At 31.3% G+C, this 23,656-nt stretch overlaps 1 protein-coding gene across 1 annotated transcript in view; it reads right to left on the reverse strand.

The window, feature by feature from the left end:
- LOC118070440 (nicotinic acetylcholine receptor alpha4) overlaps positions 1 to 23,656 on the reverse strand; it is a 207,036-nt gene that overhangs the window by 111,228 nt on the left and 72,152 nt on the right. The window contains exon 5 of the mRNA XM_035089039.1: positions 8,575 to 8,755. Within this exon, the coding sequence (XP_034944930.1) occupies positions 8,575 to 8,755 (181 nt within the window). The remainder of the gene's footprint in view (positions 1 to 8,574; positions 8,756 to 23,656) is intronic.

Raw genomic sequence — 23,656 nt, forward strand, 5'->3', positions numbered from 1 at the left:
CCTGTATAACTTTTAACAGATGAAAAATAGAGCAGAATTTTGCATAGATGAATTGTTTAATTTTTAATTCTGCACATTTTGAGCCCAAAATCGGGCCGATCGGTGCATTTCAATCAAAATGAGAACGATTTAAATAATTCATTGTTAATAAAAATAATGAAAAAATTTTTTTCTGAAAATGTACTTTAATATCTCATTTTTCGAAATAAATTGCCACAAAGTGATATTTGTAGCGTTACGTATTTTTTATTAATTTTCTTAGACGCGACTGGAGCTTTCGTCAATAGTGAAGCTTCAGTCACGAATAACTTTTTATTTATCATAGATATGAAAAAAAGTGTTCAGTACTTTTTTTATTAAAATTAAATTCTGAACAACTTTTATTTAAAACATTTTTTTATATCTATGATAGAAATCGAGAAATTCGCGATGGGGGGCGGTTTTTTGCGATTTACTCCCCCCTATGCGTGCCAAACATTTTTGACCTACACCATCATGTTCCTCGCGAAATTTCCGATCTAGTCATCTATAAATCATCACTTTGGCCGCAGCAAACCAAAATTATCCCATTTCCCTCATTTGACTGGACTATAGAGGGGGAGGGAGCATTTAGAGGAAGTGCGCGTAGGATCCCGATCGTTAGGATAAGGAGGTAGTATTGTAAAACACCTGGTTCTAACCGGGTATACAATTAAAATAAATGAAAATAGACAGATTTATGTTTTAATGATTTTCATATGAGAAATATTGTTAATTAATTATATTTAATGTAATTTCTATAGAAAATTACTATCGACTGATTAAATATGATGCGGCAATTACACATATGTCAACAAATATATATAAAATATTTTCTTCAAATACGAATACCAATAACATATAAACTTGAATACTCAGTAATAAATCATTTAATTAATTAAAAATTTTTTAATTTACTTCAATAAATTTTCTTCCGGAATATCTGATCCGAATCTGATCATACTCCGGAATACTTGAACTAATTATTAGTTGGGTGGTCCTGACTAAAATAACCTATATCGGGCAGATTAAGGTATTTCATAGAATTCGTACAAAGACGCGAAGCCTCGGCATCTATGTTCCATGCGCCAGGAAATCCAACTTTCTGGCCTAGGGTCGTAATATACTATTACCATCAGTAACAATAAAAGTTAACTATAAGACCCTACAGGGCCATCATTGTTATTCATGAAACGATAGATAAGAGACGAAATTTCATCATGTTAGCTTATCTACGATCTTACGAAATAATAGATGTGGAAATTTATTGACGTCAAAAACGCCACGATTAAAGTTCCACGTCTACATACTAATACAATCAAAACTCATAAACATATACTCCATAATATCATGTGTAAGTGGGCCTCAATTGATATAAAAAGGGCCACTTTTTAGGGAATAATCAGTCTAATCTCTAGCATTGACTCTGACTTGTATTCTGATTGTCAGTCTTCTCCGGAGGCTCAGATTCACTATCAACTTATTTTCCAACTTCCTTTATATTTCTCAACATTCTACGGGAGTTGTATAACTCTGCTTCGAAGTAAGGTTGAAAATATGATCCACAAAATTTTCCCCAAATAAAATAAGTGAATCCAGAGTAGGCTCAACCTAATTACTAGGGCCATACTTCGGTCTTGGGCTGGTAGTTGGGATATAAAGTCTGAGTCAATCATACCTAGAGTCTTGATTGTTTTAACTAAATTAACCAACGTGACACTTTGCCCATAAGGAATTTACTGGTAACTAAAACTTGTATTATTATTGTTCTATTAATATAATATATCATATCCTTGTTGTTGGAACCTTATAAAATAAAACTCATGAAAATCAATCCTCCATTTATTTAAAGAAAACATTTGAAAGAATATCTCTAAGTTTCTCGAGACTATAAGTGTATCCGAATCCGTGTTCATTATCTGACGTAGAACACAAATAAATAAACAGAAATTATCTAGGGTACCTGGTACGTTGGTTAGTACTAAACCTCGATTACCAGTGTTGAGGAAAGATTCAGTAGTAGATTAGTATCTGACTGTCAATACTTCCTTAGCCACTCGTATAATTTTAAATAAATAAGGGACGTTCATTCGAACGTCACACAAGAGATCCCCTGCATAGAATGAAAATTTTCTCAAACAGCTTATAGATATTGCGCAGTGTTAAAGATTATTGTACTTATTTATTGTGTAATATTTAAAAATAAAAAAAGGATTTTAACAATAAGTGACAATCTACTTTTGAATATTTTTATCATTTTACGGAGAAAAATGATATTGTAGATTTTATATAAAATATTACATGAAAAATTTTAAGCAATTCTTACACATATGTCAGTTACGTTCAATTGAAAATGAAGTAATCAGTATATTAGACGTATAATAAAACTTCATAAAAATTTTGATAACTGCTTTTCTGAGAAACAGTTGTGGATCCGAATTCATTAATTTGTTACTAAACTATTTAAACTTATGTTGAGTGAGGCAGTTACGGAAGTTTTTTCAGTAATTTGAATTTAACTATTATACTGTCTATATATTTGGATTGAATTTCTGTAAAATTGTTAATTGAGCATAAACTACAGAACATTTTTCTCCGTGTTTCAGTGAAGGGATGAAAAGAAAAAAATGTTTTATTGTGACTTAAAAGAATGAAATGGTATCTTTTCGTCAGTCTTTAAACATAAAGCTTTGCGAGTTCATAAGGCTTTTTCTAAAATACAACATCTATTTATCTGACTCTTACTATTACACATAGAGATCACTAATAATAAACAATCAATATAGATAAAAATACACACAAAGAATAATAAAAATATAATATTAAAACAAAAAGAATGGTGAAAGTGCAGAATTAGGGCTCCAGAGCATTTGTCTAGAGAAAATAAGTATATGAAAATCTATTTTGTATCGTAAGAAAGTTGACGAAGTAGAGGGAACCACGAAAAAACAAATTCAGGTACGGATAATAGGCGGTTTCAGACGAGTTTCGGATAGTTTAATCGGTTGAGCATCCAGCGTGTAACTGAAAGGCCTGGGTTCGATCCCCAGTCCAAGAAGTGTGTTTTTGCCAGAAAAAATCATCCTGTGCAAGTCGTAGACTCTTGTATTTGTTTATTAATAGGTCTGGAGCTCCAATTCTAAACAATTACCAAAATAATATTTTGTAAAGCATGAATGGACGCCAGTGTCTAGATAAACGAGTTCTCATGGAAAAGGTATAAAAAGTGTACATTATACGCGAAAAATGTATTTCATCATGTAGACTTTTTCACTTGATATATTTGTAGTAGTTATAGTCTATTGACTTGATTTTAATTAACAGAATATACTCGATCGGTATTAATAATGAATGCAAACGTGATCAAGCAAATTTATTCCATGTTCAAGTATTTAACTAAATCACACTGTAAGTAATAAAATTTTAGTTGACTCTACAATGAAAGTGGAAACTTTACTTTGATACTGAACCTCCATCTACGGAATATTCTCGGAGATTAGTTTCTGAGCTAAAGCGGACTAATTAGTCGAGGGAATTGAAGATTCTTTCTTAGGTTAAAGACGAGAGTGGCCCCTCTTGTAATTTTCATTTCTCTGGAGTGTCATTCAAGAGGTAAAAGTAATCCATAAAAATTTTTTTTCGTAAAAAAATTATTTAACTTAAATTCAGACGTCTGCTCTGGAGTAATTAGAAGAGAAACTTCAATAGTGACGAACATTCATTGGGATGAAAGTTTGAGAAGCACACATGTGTTAGTTTTCATTTTGTTGAATGTTTCGCAAAATCAATCTACATATGGGTGGTATGTTATATGAAATAATTCAACCATATCCTATATTCTTGCAAATTCGATTTATGACCTTTACATATTTTATCTTTGTTCAACTATTTTTATACATAGTCGAAAGTTAAGAAAACTTTAGTGATAATTCAATGAAAATGCTTACATTTGATAAATGTAAAAATTGTAACTTTTCTTCATTACAGTTAACTGTCTAGATATAGAATAAGTTTGTGATAAAATTAAAATGATTTCAAAAATCTAAAAAAGTCCTTTCATGTAATTCTCAACCAGTGAAAATTTAAATTTTAAATAATCATATTTTGGTAATTTTTAAAAATGAATAACGTCTAGAACTCATTTATGGAATAGATTCGTTAATAAGGTATCATCTCATTTTTATACATTTAAAATATTTTTAATATCAATTCAACTCCATCCTATTTAATTAAATAATTATAATGTATTTAAACAAAAACGTACTGCTTTTTACATTAAATATCTACCTGAAAAATTTACTCATCTGTAACAAAAATCCTTGAAAATGTTTTCAATAATTACTCTGTCAGTGATTAAAAATGAGCTGAGAGCACATTGACAATGACTTATTGGCGTGTGCATACTACGTACTAGGGAATATTTAAGCATCACAAAATTAGCAACAGCTAATGAAAGAGAGAAATTAATTAAATTGCTGATACTTGTTCCGATTAGGTCAACAGACTTTTCAATAAATTTGCAGTACTTGATGAGTGTCACTTAGTTTTAATACAAATTGAAGATAAAATTGAATGACAGTGAACCTGTATCACTAATAAGATTATTAAGTCTAAACGTAAATAATATGAACAAGATGTAAATTCATTTATCTTTCTGAATTTTACGGTAAAATTAACTCTGAGAAATACGCGAAATTGTTCAAACGTCAATTATGAGCAACAAAAATTTTTATCATTGTTTTTTTTGTGACTAGCGTCGCAAATGAAAGCGTGAGAACCACGCGTCAAATAATCACCAAAACCAGTCTGTTTCCCACGAGAATCATATGGTTGCATGAAATTTCAAGCAAAAAAGTCTAAAGAATTAACAAGAAAAAACGATTTTATATAAAGAAAAAAAGTAAAATCACTGATGTTATTTAATGACTAGAAAAATATTACAGGAAAGTCATTCATGCGAAAATTTCGTTTACTTCGTGAATTTTTAACGTTTTCTTTTTTAGTTATTTGATTGAAAACTAATTTAATATAACATTTAAACTTCCAGTTCTTATAATGTAGTAAAAATTGTTTTTCGAATTGAAAATTATATTTTCCAGAAATGACAAAAAAGCCCAAGTTTATTGACAAGAACATATTTTTTCCGATGAAAATTTATTCAAAGCTTCGATTTTATAATCATTTGATGTCACGTGATATATACCAACAGTAATATTGATACGTTATTGGATTATTTTTAATATTGAAAGCATCAAGAAAGACATCTGATATTAGTCTTTATTATTTTAAAACCCGTGCTAACATTTGATGAGTGATATTGTCAATTTGAACGAATAATATTAAATTGAACGAACACTCTTGCTCACAGAAAAAATACATTCATACATAAAGTGTATGATATCTTTCATTCTATAAGCTCGCATATCTCTTTCAGAGTTGAAATCAATGGAAAAAATTTGATTGGGGCAGTTGTTATGTGAAATTTTAATTTCATATTATCACCATGTGAGTCACTGAGAGTGCGTGAATAATATTCTAGCTTGTCGATAAATAATTCGATCTGCAAGGGATATCCATTATTATCAGTTTCGCGGCTATGCTAATGGAAAATTCTGCACGTGATTCAAAACATTGAAGTGGAGAGCAGTGGTGTATTGTATTTTTGTGTGTATTAGTTACTCACTATACTGAACCGGTCAATTGTAAAATTTCATATGAACCTCCCTTCTACATTGCTAAGTGACATTGGCATGCATATTGTGGAACAGCACGAAGCAGACATCCAATACCTATCCGCAACCGCAATATTCCATTACAGCTTGTCTCGCTCTCTTTTTATAAAGCTTTCTCGCCTCTTCTCAGTTTACTTACACATCGAAAATTTTTAAATCTTTAAAAAAAGCAGCTTCCAATGGAAATGCTTCTAGTCAAAAGTAAAGAAACATTTCTAGAGAAAAAAAAATTTCAACAGTAAACTAGAATTATGAAGAATAGTTTCAGTTGTAGTAAAAAAATTTTATTATACGTTGCGATTGCTCTTGAGTGCTTCCTCTTTACTTTTTATAGATGATTGAAAAGTCTCTGCAATGACATTTATAGATGATAAAACGTAGCTAAGTTGTATAGGTATGAGAACGTAATACTCGAATATTTGTGTTTTCAGTGAATTATGAAGAATTTCAAAGAATTTACTTATAAAGCAGTCTTTCTTCCTCATTCAGAAATGGATTTTGAAAATTAAGATAAATTTGTTGAAAGAAGATGCTATTTGTTATTTTAATTATTTGAAAGAATATAGAAAGGCAAGGATACTCATAATTTTCGTTATTAATTTAGCATATATGTGATAGTAAAATACAAAAGCGAGATTGTACGGTGGATGAAAGTACTTTGGTTATGAGTATTTATGACAAAAAGATTAAAGTTCAAAAACATTAATTAAGGAACTTGTGGTACAAGTCCCTTTTGACTTCCAACAAGTTATAAGAACAAGAAGAATTAGTAATAAAAACAAAGACAAATTTGTGTTAGTTAAATTATTTAAATTTTGAGGAAGAAGGAAGAGAAAATAGACGGCACTGATTAATAGGTTGTGGTTGATTTTGCCAATTTTGTTTCATTAATTTTACACAAGTGTCGTAGGATGCATAAAAAAAATCAGTAAGTAAATGGAAACACTGGAACATTCGGTATTCCGCACGTCGCAAGCGGTGAGCACAAAAAAAGAAACGAAAATGAAGGAAGCGAATAGAGGTGATGAGAAGAACGCGGTAGGCTGGTCACGAGTCCCTGGGGATTGGCAGAATGTAAATGGTAGTGTTCACAGTCGCTCCGGATGGATTTGCACTATAGGAAAGGTAGAACAATAACCAAGGAAACTGACACAGACATTAGCGCCTGCGCTCCGTTGAGGATGGCCTTAATGGAACAGCTAATTATCGCACGTTGCAATAGTCCCACTATCTTAATAACCTTGGCAACTTGCTAATTCCCAGTGCAAGGACAATTTGGTTAATGGGCCAGTCATCGATAAAGTTTGAACCTTCGTGCGATGAAAAACTCGAATTAAAATCTTTAACGAACAATTTAGAAAAGTAAACAAATTATGTATGCATTATCTTGATGATCAACTGGTGAATTATAGAACAATTTAATTGATCAACAGTTTATCAAGGATTGTGACAAAGTGTCACTCGAGAGCTGGATGCTAGCATCATGTTATGTCAAACGTCAAGTATTCATTATATTAATTTCCTAACATTTGAACTACTTGGAATCGATTGAGAGTGATTTCGATTTGTAGAAGCAATGCAAAATCTACAGCCACTTTATCACTATTGGAATGGTTTCGATTGGGATGGTTTATCACATTACATCAATACAGGATACATGAAATATTATTACATTTAATTATATTGTCAGTGAATATACCAAATTGTTTGTGATATTTATTTTGTACTAAATTGTTTTATACGTCATCAATTGCATTATTTTATACCTTTCCCACGTATTTAAAAGTGCATAACTTAATCATATCAATGAAAAAAATATATATATATATATAATCAAATAAATAATTATCATATCATTAAATCATGTAGAAGATTAATAAAAAAGCGCTTTATCTCGCGCTTTTAATCTCGAACTATTATCGATGGTTAATGTATACTATATTATACCGATACATCGTAGAAAAAACTGCAAAAAAGAATTATAACGTCAATACAAATCGGCCATTCCAAGTACTGTAAATAAATAAACTGTAAAATTACAATAATATCATATAATAATTTTTAATAACAATAATAATATAAATAAGTTAATATTTTATAATAATAAGAATAATATATATATGACGTCCAACAGCGCATCGCACGAGCTTTTTAACGACAGACGGCTGTCACGAGGCATTCCTAAGAACTCATCTCAATCAAATAATTCACAAGTCAAGTAAAATAAATCAGTCAACAAGTCTTTTTTGCAATCGTGTCGATCAATTTTCGAATTAGTCTATTCTATTGTCGCATTTAGTATTTATAAACGGCGACAGTCCGGCACCTTAAAACCATCATAAGTCCAGGAGCCTAACTTCAAAACACAGGTCTGTACGTCGTAGGGAAAGAACTCAACGTCGATGGAGCAGGAAGATTTATAAACTGCTGGAGGTTGCCACACTACCAGTCCGGAATAGTACACCGTTGCCTTAGTCATCAGTGTCACCTCGTAGTTTCCGTCAGCGCTGCAATCACCGAAGAAACAACCCCAACGTGATCTTGATTGGTCCTGAAATAAGTGGACTAGGCTGCTGCTAACTTCCATTATTCTTATACTCAAGTTAGTTGCTCTTTCATTTATATTATCATTGATTTTATTTCCCCCCTCTTTGAAGAAGCAGCTACCTAGTCTCCTACTTTGTGACATAGCGTAACGGCACATACACGGACAAACACAACCAATCATTCGCGAAAGTTCAATGTAGCTTTTAAAAGAAAGATACATATCACTTTCAAACGTAAAATATACGTTAATTACTTATTGGCTACCATGCGTATTTACCTTAAAGCCATCATAGGTCCACGAACCAAATTTGAGAACGCAGGTTTGCTCGTCGAATGGAAAGTACTCCACGTCGATTTCACAGGATGATTTATATATTGCTGGTGGCTTCCACTCAACCAATCCCTGGTGGTAGATAGTGGCCTTGGTGGCCAAGGTCACCTCGAAGTTTCCGTCCGCGCTGCGAGCGAGCACATTAGTGGTTCTGGGCGCTACGGCGGTCGAGCTTACTTTGTACTTACGATTGCATATCAAAGCCCACGATTTTTATCTTTCCATTTATATTTAATTTTTTTTAATTCATTTTTAAACCAACTTCTTACAGAAATTCAATTTTAACTAAATCAACGAATAAATCAGAGCTTTAATGGAGCAAAATAACCAGCCGATTATATCATTTGAATACTTCACATATCGCGGTAAGTGCTTCTATTACATGATGAAACAGTTTATAAACTATTCTCTACAGTTTTGAGTTTACTGACTACGCCTCGTTCAATAGCAAATATTTAGGCTTTAGAGAGGCGTATAGACGTATAAAGAGGAAAAAGGAAAACAGAATCAGTATAGAAGTTTACATTTGCCTCTATTATCTCGAAATAGAGTGCATCTGCTTTAAAGGGGAATAGTTTTAGTTTGCATTACCTATACAATGAAAGTTTATTTTATTTTTAATACAAATAAATCCTCCAACATTTGAGTTTTGTATGAGATTTATCGATAAGTAATGAACTCTGTAAATTATTTTGGAGGAGATTTAAAAAGTTTGATAAATGAAAACTTAAGAGAGATAATATTTTTATAAAAAAAAATTTTAGAATTACACAGTACAAGTGATTTACTATTCTGTCATCAAGCTGACAGATTTACATTGCAACTTTTTAAAGTAGAAATTGTACTCTTTATTTTACGATTTTAATTGAACTTTAAAATTAAGATTAAGCGATTAATTATCCTTTATCAGAAGAATATTTAATTAATTAGGATATGCCTGAAAACTTGGCTTATTGTTTCGAGAAATAGCTTTTGTAAATGTTTTATGATAAGTTTAATTATTCCAATGTGCCGTTGGTATCACAGTCACGTTCAACTACAAAGCCAATTCAGTGGCTTCTAACAGCTCAGTACTTGACTTTTCTCGTTAACAGAAAACTTATTCTACCCTTGAAACGTCTTCTTGCAGTAATTATTTCATTCTTTTTTTGCTGAAGAAAAAAAAAATAAAAATAAACAGTGTATAATATCAAATTTAAAAAATCGATCTGTGTGTATACTGTATCCACACAATAATTAATTATAATAAATTTCAATTGTATAAACTGTATGTGATTGTTTAAAAACAAAAGTAGGACTTTATTAGTAGAAACTATTCTCAATTTTCCATAATACATTTCAATTGTTTATAACAAATAATGTAACTGTTTATAAATTATTGACCATAGATACTAGTTTTTACGGAGAGCGAAAAGTAATAACTGATGATTTATTCTAACGCTTAAAAAATTCAGTTTCAAGGAAATTTTCTTAATACAGTACAGTAATACTTATTCGAAATAATCCCGTCAATATAGGAGGCTTTGCTCTATTTGTGAGCATATTTTTTGTACAATGGGCAATTTTTAATTTTCTAACGTCGAAATATCCACAATAACCTATAGAAAAAATGTGTCCAAAAATGAAAGTGTGCTGATTTCTTTTTTCTATGATTTTTTCGCATTTTAGTGATTAATTTTCTATTTTTTGTAAAGAAACATATATAATACTATTTATTTATGCATGACATTTGTAAAATATAATTCTATGTAATAAATATATAAAAATGTTAGCAATAATAATTAAAAATGTATGTTTCATGTAAAAAAGGCAAATTGACCTAAAAAGCGAATGGAGCTAGCGAAGAATATTTCTATTGAGAAGATACGAAGCTACAACCACTTAACGCACGCAACTAACTAAACTGACGCTTTAGCCCGCTTGGCTATCCGAAATGACTGGAGATGATTAAAATATTTATGTATATAAAATCATTGCAGCTTGGTTATTCTAATACTGTTTATCAGAAAGTATGAAAAATAGTTCCATACTCCCAATAAAATTTTACTAGAATTCTAGCAACATTTTCTATAATGAGTTGACTTGACTAGTCAACTAATAAGGCTCTTATTATTTTTGTCCATCCAGTCATTTTTACTAGATAACATATTATGATGATTAAGAAATAAAGTAAAAATTCTCAAATTGTCTCTGTTTAATTTTTCATATACTATTTATGAGATGATATGACAAATTGTTTCACGTTACAAATAAAATTTGACTAGAATTCTTGTGACGTTTTCTAGAATAAGAGTACTTGATTAGTCAAATAATAAAGCTCTGATTATTTTTATCCTGGTGACGTCATATTTAACACGTTTAGATGTGTAATAAGAATGCACTATAGTGCATTCCTATAGGATTTACAGCGTTTTGTTTAGTTTCGCAGATTTCTTATTACAAAGAAAGAGCAGCTTGACCGATTTTGTTCAAATATCTTTCAGATCTTCTTTATTGCATCACCTCCCAAAAGATATTTATATGAAATTGATATTTAAATGTATTTTTGAAATAGTAACGAAAATATCTTGATATATATGTGTGCAAACATTCATACACACATTTTTTTAAATACTTTTTAACATACTTTCAAATACATAAAATGTAAGGACAAGACAAAATATTGAATGTTAGAAATCGACTCCTTTACAATAACTTCCTAATGAAAAGATAAAAAGAAGAAGAAGCAAGTTTGTTAGGAGCAATCTTCTTCAACGATTTCGCAATATTCCTTAACTTGAATAGCTCTAACATTGAGTTTCGATACAAACAGACAATCGATACCGTGACATCTTTTCACGTATACTTTCCATCTCCTATCAAACTTTCACACTCAGCTCTCTCGTGAAATCGCCTCTGAAGTCGTGCGCTGAGAATTTGAAACTCTACTCCAATATAAACTCCATTCTTCAAAAGGAAAAGAAACTTATAGACTTGAGCTAAGTTATTTCTTACATCTTTTGTCCGTCTTCGGTTGCATGAAAATATTCCATTTATATTCATAAAAAAGTAATATGTAAATCATCTAAAATACTGTCCAATAATATTTGGATACTTCATGAATTTTTTATTACTTTTTACTTAACGCTTTCTCGTTTTTCACTTCATCAATCTTTCATTCAATTATTATGAGCTCCATTGAACAAAATATTGATTTACACAAAAAATGTTTCGTTTTATTGCAAGAAATTTACTCGCCGTGAACAAAGAACGTGAAACTTTTATTATAAAGTTCACTTTTTTACTGCTACGAGAAATTATCAAGATTAACGTAACAAAGGAGAGGGACACCAGAAGCATTATCGACTGTACAAGTAATAATTTTCAATCCAATAATTCATCGAACAGATACGACCATTATCCTAACACACTAGTCTTTGATGTTGATGACCGAATCAATTATTAAACCTATGTACAAAAGAGAATATGAAAAATACAATTAACTTCTAGCATTGTATGAATGAGCACTCATTTTATTATGCAAAGATAAAACTTAATTTGATAAAGTATTATTTATTTTATGAAGAAATTGTTGATCTGTAATTATTGAAACACTTTTTTTTATTTATTTATGCAAATCGTTTGTATTCATGCTTTAATCTTCTCCAGTTCATTAGCAATTTTTTTATGATGTTTGTTAAATAACGACATCCGTTAGACATGAAGACAAACAAGTGAGTGCAATACAAACTGAATTTTCTTCGGTAAGTTTTACAAGAAAGAAGTTGATAGAGAATTAAGTGAAAAAAAGAAACAAAATATTTTAACGAAAAATTACCTCGCTCATTTAATTAAAGACGATAAAAAAACGTTGACTGCAAAAACTTTTCTCTCAAGTTATTTACGCTAAAGTACCTGCTTCTTCTGTGAGATTTTTTAGCTACTGATAACACTTAGTTCACTCTTTTTTTGACTTCACAGTCGCAACCCACTCCTGAAAATTAAAAGAGAAAATGAAACCATTGGTTTAATGTTGTCGTAGATTTGCTAGAGTATATAGTTTTCATCCAGCAACCGGACTTCAATTTCACTTAACCCCTGCTGATTCACCCTTACTGTAATTTTGTTCTGTAGGGGCTTTTAACTACCCTTACACTCATCTTAGAATTCTACGAAGTAGATCATGGCATTATACTGAGTACCCCAGTCTAGGTACTTGATAGGATATGAAAAAAACCACTAAAAGTTAGGATAATAGAGTAGAACCATGAAAAATTAGTGAAAAATTAGAGACACTTTTTGAGAGCATTCGTTCACTTACTCATAAAATACAGAAAGAGGGAGAATTGAATTTTTTTTCATGCTTACTTCCGAGTTTATTTTTCCTTATTTTCTAGAACTCAAGTTTTGAAGAGTCTTTAGAGAGTGAAAGAAGGATAAAAAGTTGTTTTCAACATTGACGAGGATAAATTTATCACTAACTTTTTGTAAAGCTGTTCATGTCCGAGTTAGAAAGAAGACGTAAAAATTTTTACGTCAAGTTTGATTCCTTCCAAGATAGAAAGGAAATACTTTGGTTCTCAGTCTTTCATGCTTTAAGGGTTTTATAGATCGGGTCCTATTACACCTATAGAACCTTCAACACTAAACTTACGTACTGTATATAACATCCGTTAACTTTCTTCTTCTCATGCTACTCGTCGAAGTGGCCTGCAGGAAACAAGTTTATGCGAAATCAAATTTACGATGTTGCTGCTCTTAACTTTTCTTGAAATCGTGCTTTGGCTCTAGATACTATACCCTTTTTTTATCATTCTCCAACGAAAGTCTGCGTATCATCAGCCATAACAACGTCACTAATTTTGTAAAGATGTATTGTGCTCAATCTTTGTCAAACTTCACCTTCACTTTTCTACTTAGAAAAAATTTTGTTTCTTCCAATCAGAGTGAGGCTTTTTTCACGATTTAATTTGCACTAATTTTACCTTTATATAAAATACTAAATTCTCCCAATGATATACATATGTCCATATATTCACTGTTGAAGAGAAAATCATCGATGTAAGTGATAACTCATATCAATAATGATATTTGTTTTATTATCCAATAAATTCAAGAAAGTAAATTAGAAATTTTAATCTATTCGTAAATTCAATAATTTTCTATGAATTGTTTACCGAAGTGTGTGTATGCACGTATGTATGTGTAGACATGATTCATTTTCTGAACGAAATCTTGAAGGAAAAGAATTATGTCGACTTCTTTGTTATCCCAATAAAAACGTATTAACGTCAATACGATCTAAAATAAATTTTATTACAGTCCAGCCAGTCACTTTATTGTATTTACAAAAAAAACAAAGATCCAAAGATTATTCATGAATGATTTATCTAAATTAACCAATTATTTAACAGAATCGTACAATTTATAAATTATCAGTTGATAAACATAAGCAGTAATAAGTTTAATAATATATATTATTAAATTTATATGGACCCCGTTAATTATGCTAACATTTTGACTCATTTTCCTAAAATTTTTGTTTTTGTGAGCATAAATTGCCCGATCAATAGATAGTTTAGAAAATCGTATGGCTCTTTTTTACAGAATATTTATCCTAGTATATTCTGAGTTATTTAATCGGAATAGATAGTAAAAGAAAATACTGTATCGGCCTGGTAACTATGAGAAGTCTAAAGTCTATCGACTATTGAGTAATACAAAAGCTCAGTCTTCCTTTAACTACTTTTTTACTCACCAGAAAAACTATCAATTCTCTTTAGAGATATAACGTCCGATAGATACACTTGAAGCAAGCCTGAGGGTCTCTCAGATCGTTTCGATTCACTTGCTCATGTTTTCTGTAGCGATTCATCGATTTTAATCTAGTTTTTTATGAATGGGAATTTATATTATCGTGCACGTTAACGTGTAGAATAAGTTTTTTGCAAGAAAATTCATTACTGAAGAATAGATTTTGAAAATCGAATATATCTCTATCACATAAAAAAATGATGCTGAAATACATCCCGAGTAGAAATAAAAAAAAGTATGCCTTAACATTATCTGGACCGGATCGGAGTCTAACATGGAATGTCGTAATACGGTATTCGTATATGGTCCCTATCAGATTCTAGAAAAGGTACACTCTGATATTATTACCTGATTTGATTGAAGATTAATGAGTTGTGATTTATTTAACTTATATTAAGTTGATTTGAAATAATATATGTGTCAGTTAAAGTAAATTAAAAAGTGTCCTATAATGTATATCTACGAATTATAAATAAAATCAAGAACCTTGTACGAATTCTGAAAAATACTTTAATCTGTCCGATATAGGTAATTTTAGTCAAGACTACCCGACTAATAATTAGTTCAGGTATTCCGGAGTATGATCAGATTCAGATCAAATAATTCGGAAAAAAAATTCATCAAAGAATAATGTTCACCCGTAAATGAAAAAAAAATCTAAGAGAACTGATGACATTGCTCGTATAATTTAGACATAGAAAACTGTTTTAATAAAATTTTTCGTCTCATGACACAAAAAGTGTAGTTCATTTAAATCAATTGTATTTGCACCTACAGCAATTCACACGATGCCATACCGCGGTTGGTAATATGTGATACAGAAAAAAACAATACTGTTTGCAATCAGGAAATTTGCAATCATCTTAAAGATCTGTAATCTTTGATATATCGTGGTAGAAAAATTCCATTGAATCACTTATCTCTTGGTCATTTTTTTTGCCTTCGGGGCTTTTTAGACCAAAAAAAAATCTCAATATAAAGATCTTGCCAGACCCAAGAAGTTTTATGGTGAATTTTCCTAGTAAGCCTCTGGGCTCTGTTTATAAGACTTTTGTCCCACTCTCATATCTTTGCCAATAAAAAGAGTCATTTTCTTTCGAGATCGGCTTCGTCATTCATCGCTGAATTGTAACTTGAGAAATCTTGTAAATGTCTATAAAGTTTGTTGGAATACAACGATGTTTTATTAATACATCTTAAACATTTATAATCGCATAATTATGTCACTTGCGTCTTATTTGCAAATATGTTTAATAAATACCACTTACTATGATTTCGAGATATCACGCGTCATTAATTCTGAGCATTTGATAAAAATATTTTGCATTCAAAACAGTTATTCTTTACTTAAATGTTATTATTAACAATTTGTGATAGTACACTAAGAAAAGGGTATAGTCAACATATATGTTTATGTTTATAAACACAACTGTGGTTGTGAGAATCATATAATAGCTATGCTCATCATAAATTTTTCGTAATATACACATATACCGAATGAAAAATAAATCTTTTGATTCTTTTAGAGAGATATTTTGAAACATTTCCTGTGAGAAAAATGTCAATTATAAAAAAAAATAACTACTTATTACAAAACGAAAATATATGCAGACAAAAAGAAGTTAATGAATATGTAATTGTTAACAAATCTTGTTTCTCACAAAAATACTATGATTAAACACATAGTATAATCCGAGTAATATAATAAAAAAAGGATCTTTTTTTGGCTTCTTGAAAACAAGTTTTCAAAATGATCTGACAATAGCTAATCCTACCACAGAGAAACGAATATTTAAGTAATTCATAGAAAGAGCTTATCAACACTGCGCGCTATCGAATCAAGAATACTATAAAGTCTTGGGTCTGTATCGTATACAGTCCACAGAGCCGACCTTCCGGTCAGAAGCAATATTACAATTGCATTCTTTAACGATGACACAACAGTACTAGTAGCGCATGATAGTTCGATAATGGCTCCAAGTGTACGCTAAAATGAACTGAACGAAATCCAAACATGGCTGGACACGTTATGAATAAAAGCTAGTGAAACCAAGTTAGTCTATATAACCTTTTCTACAAGAACAGAAAGATGTCCAACAGTGCTTTTCTACAACTAGAGATCAGCACAAAAAAAAGCGGAACGGAAACTAAAATCTAAAAATATGTACTGATTGATCCGCAGAGAGTCAAAACTCCTATCATATAATAAGCTCTTCATTACAACTATGGGAAAAAACCAGTAAATCTATTGAAATAACTCAACATATTCGGTTGAAAACTCTTGGAACCATACACCGAGATAATTTTTTCACCAAATGTAAGTGCAAACAGTGAACAATCCACGAAATTTCGAAACGTGTACTTGTCATTTTTGCACTTACATTTAGTAAAAAAAACTCTCTTCATGTAGTCTATGCGCCCTAGTCTATCTGTAATGCTTACATTCACCGAGAACTGAACATGGAGAAAGTCCAGGAAATAATAAGCAAATTAAGCATTAACTACAGGATCAGAATAAGGATTTATCCTAACGCACTTACGATACATCTATTCAATGACGATTAAATAATATTGAGGCTGAAGAAGTTCAAACCAACAGATCTCGTCAGTCAATTCATCAATAGATACAACAAAATCACTCAACTTTTCCTTACAATTTAATTGTTGTTATTAGAAATTTTTTTGTTTTTTCATTATTTTCAAATATAATATACGTCTATGAGCAGCAAAAAGAAAAATCATTAAATGAAAATAAAATTTGACAATAATTCACAATACATTATGTTCTAATAGACGAGGAGATATTTGTTGGTAATTATGCTACACATCTTCGATGACTTTTAAATTTTGATATGCTATCGTTAAACTTAAGTTTCTCAATTACAGCATAATTTAGATATAAATATATATACTTGTAATGTTAAAGTTTATCAAAAAAATATATATATTATAAAATATGTGAATGTCTCCATCTATAAATCGATTGACTAACAACAGTTTGTTAGTTAACGACGATCGCTTTACGATTAGATTGTTTATAGCAACGAGGGGTGAATTTGCTTATCTTTAGTTTATGACTGAGACTAGCCTACTTTAGACATCATATCTTTGAATCTGTTATTTCAATAAACTGTTCTCTTAATATCTGTTGTTCTATACTTATATTTTACAATATGTATGTTAAGTTTTCATGTGTAATATATACATGTATGCATTTCACTATTCTAATGTGGATATTTGGTGGAAATTTTCAAGACCCTCCCTGACTCCTTGTTCTTTTTTCAACCATCAAATTTTTATTTACGATTACGTCAACACTTAAAATTGAGAAAAGCGAGAGGGATAGGGTGGGGGAGGGGGGGGTAAGAATTTAGACCATCATCTTACATGTTCTCAGCTAGCTATTGAAAAATCATTATAATTTAATTATTCGATTTTTTAAATACAGAAAAGTTATGTTTTTCGCGCCCCATATGTACATATTGTAAAATAAATATACATCATATATATCGACAGAGACGTGAACTGACCGGACATTTTCCCTGCCATTAAAATTTCCTAATTGATTGAATAAACGTTTTTATTGATTCATCATTCTTTTCTTAGTTATTATCTCGATTTATTTTATAATATATGTATATTCTCTTTCAGAATGACAAACCTGACAACATATCAAAATTTCAAGGTCATTAAAGATTTATAGTTTAGTCTGCATTATTTCCTATCGACTAATGCTAATAAGAAATTACGCATATGCGTAAAAAAATTTAGCTTTTTAAACTTTTATTCATTCAAATTCAAATTGTCATTGAGAAAAAGCCGAATTATTTGAACTGGAGAACATTTTTAAAAAAGTAGTGAAATTTTTAGTGAGTTAAGTGTAGTGCGACGTGAAAACATTTTTTATTAATATTAGTTGACATTAAACCAAATAAACTGGTGATGTGTGAAAAAAAAAACAGTTTTTTGCGACTACAAATTGGTTATGAGTGAAAAAAACTGTTAGAAAATAAAATGTATATTAATAATTATTAAATATTAATTAATTAATATCATTTTACTTTAAAATTGTATTATATTGAATGTATTAATTTTTTCATGTGGGTTATAAAGAGTAAAATTGTAAAATCTTGTTCAAAGAAGTTATTATGAAAATTTTTAATGAAATTGAATTATTTAAAAAAATTTTTTATTTATAATAAATTTCTAGAATATTTTTAAAAACCAAATTTTTTCTACATGGGTTATTTATAAATTTAATTAATAGAAAAAAAATTTCCATCTCTTCAAATTTTCTTTTTACTTCAAAAATTTATGAAGATGTTTAAAATACGTCCTGTCAGTATTTTTAATATATGTAGGAAAGAAAAAACCCTGGGATGCGTAATACAGGAATAATTTATTTAAAAAGTATGCTGTTACAATAATTTATCTTAAAGAAGAAGGATGTCGAAAACTTTCACTCTTACATGCGTCTCTTCCTTTGCAGAGCTCATCACACACTGCCCTCTTTCCCTTTCATCTGCCACTCTCACACTCTATAATGTTAACTAAAACTAATATGCACTTATTTAAAACAAAATAAATAAAATCACACGCATTCTATTCATTCTTATCTGTTTTCATTCTAAACACTAATTCTTAGTAACCTTGTAATCATTTGCTTTCTTACGTCTCTGATTGAAAGTCTTTTTGTTTTCTTCCTGAATTTCATTTACATTGTTTTTAGCTTCTTCTCGTAGTTCATCACGTCGTTAATCAAATAATTTGATAATTTCCTCATTAATGATCTCTCGGAGTCGAATATCATCTTTCAGTTTCATAGGAACTCCAACTAAAAGTTCGAATGGAGTCTTTCCAATACTTCTATTAAATGACGAATTTATGTATTGCTGTACCACATCAACATACTTATACCACTCAGCTGGTTTTGGTATTGACAACTTTGTTAACATTGAAATGACCACTCGATTTACTCTCTCGACTTGACCATTTCCTCTCGGAGCTCCTGTTGTTACGAGCACGTGCTTGATTTTCTGTTCGTCACAGTATTTTTTAAAAGCATTAGATGTAAACGCCGTTCCTCTATCTGATATTATCCGTCTTGGATTACCGAACGTAACTGCTTGTTTATTCAAGGGAGCTATTACTTCTTCAGTTGTCGTCGACTTCGTGGAAAAGAGCCAAGTATATTTTGTAAACGCAAATATCACCACAAATAAATGATTATAGCTCTTTTGAGTGGAAGGCATCGGTCCTATATGTTCAACGTGACATGTGTCCAGTGGTGTTTCACCTTTATCAATAGGGTTTAAAAATCTTTTCTTGGGTTTTTAATGAACTTTTCCATGCATTTTTGGAAACCAGAATTCCTGTCTGACGATGTATTCAGTTTTTTCGGACCAAAATGTCCCTTTTCGTGTGCGTGCCGTAACACTTCTAGTTGCATCGACCTTGAAACTACGAGAAGAACATCTTCATCACACTCCGGATACGAAATACCTTTCTTCCACCAATGATCAAATCGTGTCCTGTGTAATCATCAGGAACCACATCGAAACTCAAAACAAACGACATTCCATCAATTGTTATCTCTGCATCAAATCATCCCAACGTTTTTCCACCCGTCGATCCAACGCAGTTGAATGAAATCGTTTTCTTTTGTAACTTTGGTGCACCTAGCTGAACATATAATGTTGATCATACTAAATGCAAATCAATTATTGCGTCTATGTCTTTCCCAAGAATGTTTACGCTTTTATGGATTTTTTTGTCATTAACACTAGCTAAATCACAGTGAGGTTTAGTTCTACTTGAACTTTTATTATCAACATCTTTCGTGCATTTACTCACGATGTGTCCAAACTCTCTGCATTTAAAACATTTTGCCCCCTTCGACTTATCAGGACAATCAGCACTCACATGTTTTTTATCACCACAAATACAACATCTTTTAATTGGCCTGTCCTGTTGTTCTCCTTTCTTCTGATTCCCTTTGCTTGACTATTTGAGCGTTTGGATTTGTCTTGTTGTTTTGATTTATTTTTATTGCAACTACGTCACTGCATCATCTCATACTGTAAAAATCTTGTTCTAAGACCCTTAATCGTCTTAACCCCGTACAAAATGGTTTTATTGGTCTCTTCATCTTGTATTCTGTCCACTATGTATTGAATTATAGCCTCTTACTCTACACGCAGAGAAATGTATAGTAAAAATTACCCTAAATTTTATGGTAATTTAGGGACACTGCAGGGTGACGGTAAAAATTACTATACACATTGTAAAAAATACTGTTCACATTGTTGAATTTACTAAACTGCATAGTAATTTTTACTCTAATTTCACCCTAAAAATTAGTATGCAGTTAAGTAAATTCAACATTTTCTACTCTAATTTCACCCTAAAAATCACTATGCAGTTTAGTATATTCAACAATATGCACAGTATTTTTTACAATGTGTATAGTAATTTTTACCGTCATCCTGCAGTGTCACCAAATTACCATAAAATTTAGGGTATTACCATCCTGATTAGGATTATTCTCTCTTAGCGCTGCCCTTAGTCTATCTCATGATATAGATTTATTGCCGGTTAACCTTACCCCCAGATCACGCAGTTTCTCCTTTAATTCATCTTCGGATAATGAATCTATGTCTATCATAACATCTTCACCATCGTCATCACTACTCTCTTCATCGCTGTCGCCATCATCATTGTCTCCATTCTCAGAATCGTGGACATTTTGATCACTTTGACGCCGCCGATTTTGATTTTCTTGCGACTCTGAGGCTTCATCTGCAGGTTTAGCTAATGCTTTACCTAATCGCTTAGCACGTTTAGCTCTACTACCACTTAATGGAAGATTGAGTTCTTCTAATCATTTTCTCAACTTTTCAATATCGAACGAATCTAAATTTAAATCAGCAATATTCTGTTCAGTCACCATTGCACTTCAGACCAAAGAAAACAGACTACTGATTGAACACCTTGTACGTCACTAGATAAAACTGTTACTAGGCCGTCTACCGTGGAACAGTTTTAATACGTTTAACACGTCTATCTAAACGCTCTACAACACAGCACTTACTATGTTTAACTGTCTTCAAGTCCTTTTTCTTACAGCACTCTCAAAAATCTACGTCACAAAATTCTAACTGTTCGAGCATACTTATTAATTTTACATTATTTTTGAATCGCTAATGTGGCTTTCATCTCGGACGAGCCCACACATCTGTAGGAATGAAAAAACTCTCCCAGAAATAAAATACAGGAATAATTTGTTTAAAAATTATGCTGTTACAATAATTTATCTTAAAGAAGAAGGATGTCGAAAACTTTCACTCTTACATGCGTCTCTCCCTTTGCAGAGCTCATCACACACTGCCCTCTCTCCCTTTTATCTCCCACTCTATAATGTTGACTACAACTTATACGCACTTATTCAAAAGAAAAAATAGGTCTGAGCACACTTTGTCTGTGCTAACAGGACGAACTTCCCATTAGTAATTGTTTATAAAAAATTTAAATAGTTGTAATCAATGAACCGACACGGTGGCCTAATTGGTACAGCGTCAGCCTGACGCGCCATGGGTAGCGGGTTTAATTCCCGGCCGGGACAAAATCATTTTATATGGTTTTTCTCGGGCCACCGTGAGCGGGAAGGTCTCTTTGGAGAGCCGATTGTATCGACACAGGTTTTCTGCAGTTTCCCTGTGTTCTCGTGCAAATGCGATACAATGGTTAGGGAGTAAGTCGGCTGCAGATGCAACCCGATAGACTATGTGTGTAATAGTTTATTGGGTAGGTAGGAAGTGGTGAGCCTGTGGAGGGGGGAGGGGGGATTTAAAGGGAGTGCGCGTAGGATCCCGATCGTAGGGATAAGGAGGAAGTATTGTAAAACACCTGGTAAAGCCAGGTATACAATTTGTAGTGCTCAAAGGTAACCTTGCACTAATTAATGATGCTTAAACGGCTCCCGCGTAAAGATCTAGGGGGCGTTTCCCCAATTTCTATTTATTCCTAGGTGTCGCCTGACTCATGGTCAAGCTATCATGACACCATCTTCTCTCTCTTCGTCCTGGGACGCCGAAGAAGGTACACTGACTGTCTCCCTACTGTCGCTCTACTCCAAAAAGGAACCAAGATTGGTGACTCCGAGAAATCACGTTTTTTTGGAGGAAGTGCAAGCTTGGGCAGCATCTTTATTTCGTTTCTGGGATCACCGCCACTACTCATGGTCACAAGTCATCAAGTAAAAGGGTTAACATCAAAGATAACCAAAAGGCAGATAAGCACGGTAGGAGACTTTATATATATATTTTGCTAGGCAGGAACGTAAAGCCTCCAATCTAGATCGCGTCCGGCATCCATATTAATCTTAATTGAGTAATCTGATAATTAATAACAATAACGATTGCGAAATCACAAAGATTTTCATTTTGATATGATTTATAAATATATGTCGTGACTCGAATTTATGTCGCGGAATTCAGTGTCAAACCTGGATTCATTTTTCTATATCTTGTAATATAAAGCGTGCATAAACATCAAGATTGTATTATTTTGTATGGAGCATTCGGATGAACTATTTTGACAATAAATCTTGCTAACATCGTATTTAAATTTTGATATTATTTTATTTTATTTATGAATATTTGTCACACCACAAATTAAAATAAATGATCAATATAGTTGTAATCAATGTTTGTTGAAAACATCCAAATACATGTGATATACACATTACTTATTCAATAAATACAATTTATGATTGTTTATAACAAATTCGTATTGTTATATGCAATGCGTAATTGTTAGAAGTCATGTCTCATCAGGAATCATATTATTTTATTGAAAACATCCGAATCCATGTGATATACGCATCAGTTAATCGATAAATACAATTTTCAATTGTTTATAACAAATTCATATTGTTATAGACAATGCGTAATTGTTAAGAGTCATATTTAGTTATGAACAATAATGTCTAGTCAATATCGACTTAATTCTCAAATGAAATTGTTATTGTTTGGCTTAATAGTATTTTAAATAGCTAATCGTTTCATTTTTTTATTAGTTATTTTGTTTTAAAAAAAAACGGCTCTATCGAATTCGTTCAAATTTCTTTCAGATCTTTTCTATAATAATATCTTTCGAATTAATTTTGGTTGAAGTTGATGTCTTGATCCGTTCTTAAGATATCGAAACACAATCTACTTTAAATTTCTACTTGACC

This window comes from Chelonus insularis, unplaced genomic scaffold (genome assembly GCF_013357705.1).
Source record: "Chelonus insularis isolate UGA/USDA-ARS -01 unplaced genomic scaffold, ASM1335770v1 contig_58_pilon, whole genome shotgun sequence".
NCBI lineage: Eukaryota > Metazoa > Arthropoda > Insecta > Hymenoptera > Braconidae > Chelonus > Chelonus insularis.